Source organism: Haplochromis burtoni, unplaced genomic scaffold (assembly GCF_018398535.1).
Source record: "Haplochromis burtoni strain Fernald_Lab_line unplaced genomic scaffold, NCSU_Asbu1 Contig_23, whole genome shotgun sequence".
In the NCBI taxonomy this organism is placed as follows: Eukaryota; Metazoa; Chordata; class Actinopteri; order Cichliformes; family Cichlidae; genus Haplochromis; species Haplochromis burtoni.
In genome coordinates this window covers 377,141-379,231 of record NW_024582384.1, presented here as the reverse complement: position 1 = coordinate 379,231, position 2,091 = coordinate 377,141, and the positions used below count along the sequence as shown (strand labels likewise).

At 39.2% G+C, this 2,091-nt stretch overlaps 1 protein-coding gene across 3 annotated transcripts in view; it reads right to left on the bottom strand.

Annotated features, from left to right (window-relative positions):
- amacr (alpha-methylacyl-CoA racemase) overlaps positions 1–2,091 on the bottom strand; it is a 49,550-nt gene that overhangs the window by 20,459 nt on the left and 27,000 nt on the right. For all 3 annotated transcript variants that reach the window (XM_042218736.1, XM_042218735.1, XM_042218733.1), the window contains exon 5: positions 16–202. In XM_042218736.1, coding sequence (XP_042074670.1) covers positions 16–202 — 187 coding nt within the window. The remainder of the gene's footprint in view (positions 1–15; positions 203–2,091) is intronic.

Sequence of the window (2,091 nt, the reverse complement as noted above, 5' to 3'; positions counted from 1 at the left end):
AATAAGTCAACAAACCTTTAAGCAGCTGTTTGTAGAACTGAGGTTCAATGGCACCAACAGCCATGAACTGTCCATCCGAAGTCTGGTAGGTATCGTAGAAGGGAGCTCCACTGTCCAACATATTTTCTCCTCTAGACCGGTTCCACAAACCAATACTACGAGATTTCCATAAAAACGAACCCATATATGCTGCTCCTTCCACCTGAAGAGTATGAGACAGGAAGACAGGGATTCATATTTCATGTCATTGAAAAAAAAGAAACAATTTTCTTTTCATTTTTATTTTTTCCTTTAATTCATTAGTGTGAGTGTAGATAACTGTCACACATATGACAGAGGATATTGTCTTTTTAAGCAGGTTGGCATGAAGATCTTTAGAGAACAGAAAATACAAAGCAAAGATGAAATGTGGTGTCAGTGCAACAACGACACGCACAAATCACATTTTAAATACTAACACAGCTTTCTGTATTCAGAGCTTATTTAAACTGGTGCTGCTTCCACTGCTGCTGAGTAAACAGAAAAAGCTTGATCAAAAAAATAATGAATGCATGACATAAAAAACGCAAATAATAACATTGCTGGGAGAGAATCAGTCAGCAATAGTCCTTCTGCAAAGGCAGTAAGAGAGTAACTACCATCACTCTCTTACTGCTGATTACAATCACTTTGTGTGACCTTTAATTGACAGCATGCTTATTATTAAGGGTTACATGAGCAAATACGTTTAACTGGATTTATCAATACATCAGCTAAACATACATCCCACATAATTAACATTTAACTATGGCAGTGGCTGAAGTTTAAGCTTTGAGTCACATTAATCTTGTGCTTGGACTTTGTTTTTTCCCCTCGCGTTTTTTTTTTTTTTACTTGCCTGGCACTAGAAGGGTCAACGACAGCACTAAATTAGCACAAAGGCACTAGTACCGGCCAAATGGTTATCATAAAAACCGATGCTGGCATCAGCCCCGGATTTTACAAGCTGTGCATCTATATAATACAGCTCTGTGAGCCGTCAGAGACAAAGCAGAGTGGAGAAAAATCTCCAGCTAGTCGGGGCTTCAGTGATTTCACTGTTACTCGCTGCCAAAAAACCCCCAAATTATTGTTTGAAGAATATTGCTTTCTCTTTTGATGATCTTCACTCATGAAAAATGCATTTCTGGTTTAGAACTATGAGACCATAAGTGTGGAGATTTGAGAAGCAGTGTTAATAGTCTGTTTTCTTGTGTACCTCATACTGTATACAGCAGCTGAATCCACTCATCCCCTCAATAAGATCTCTAAGAGCAAGAGCTGACACAAAAATAGGAGAAAAATAGGGGATCATTGTCTCTGTCTTTATTTAAAGCTATAAAACCTGCAATCATTGATGTCTTTAACCGCTTGGAAGCAACGCAAACAACTAAGGAACACAACACTGACATATCATAGATTTTTAAATCGATTTGGCAAACATTAGCAAGCAGCTGCTTATTGGACTTGTGTCTGTATCCACCTGCTGAACAAGCACCCAGTATTTATTATCTTGAGTTATATTTAGCTGTTTTTGTGGTTTCTATTATCATCTAAATACTGCCTGTCTGTTGTCTGCTGCCAAGTATAAAGTGTAGTGTTGAGCGAGCCTTCCAGAGTCGTTTCACTGAAAAGAGCTCGGAGGGCAGTGAGAATGAACACTGAAGCTTCAGAGTAGATTACTAAACAATGGGGGAAAAATCAGCAAAGCAAAGGAAGCTGCACACACAGGTAATCATACCTTCAAGTGACTCTTTCACAATCAATGTTTCTAAATTCCCAGAAATTGTCTGTAAAGTGCCCACAGGTGTGAATTTAAATATGTCCACGTATGTCAGAATGGCAGAAAAGCACACGATGAGCGTGTAATGCACCCTGCCTTCAGATACAGAGCGTGCTGGCACTGGCTGCAGCCCACCTAAGCATCAAAACGATAGGCATGTCAGGTACGGATGGACAGTAATGAACACTAATAATATAATTGATAGCAGACCAGTGATGTTGAGAGAAAAATTAGAAATCATGTCGAACATGTGTCACAGTTGGTAGTTGTGATGCAGTTGGTGTACGCCT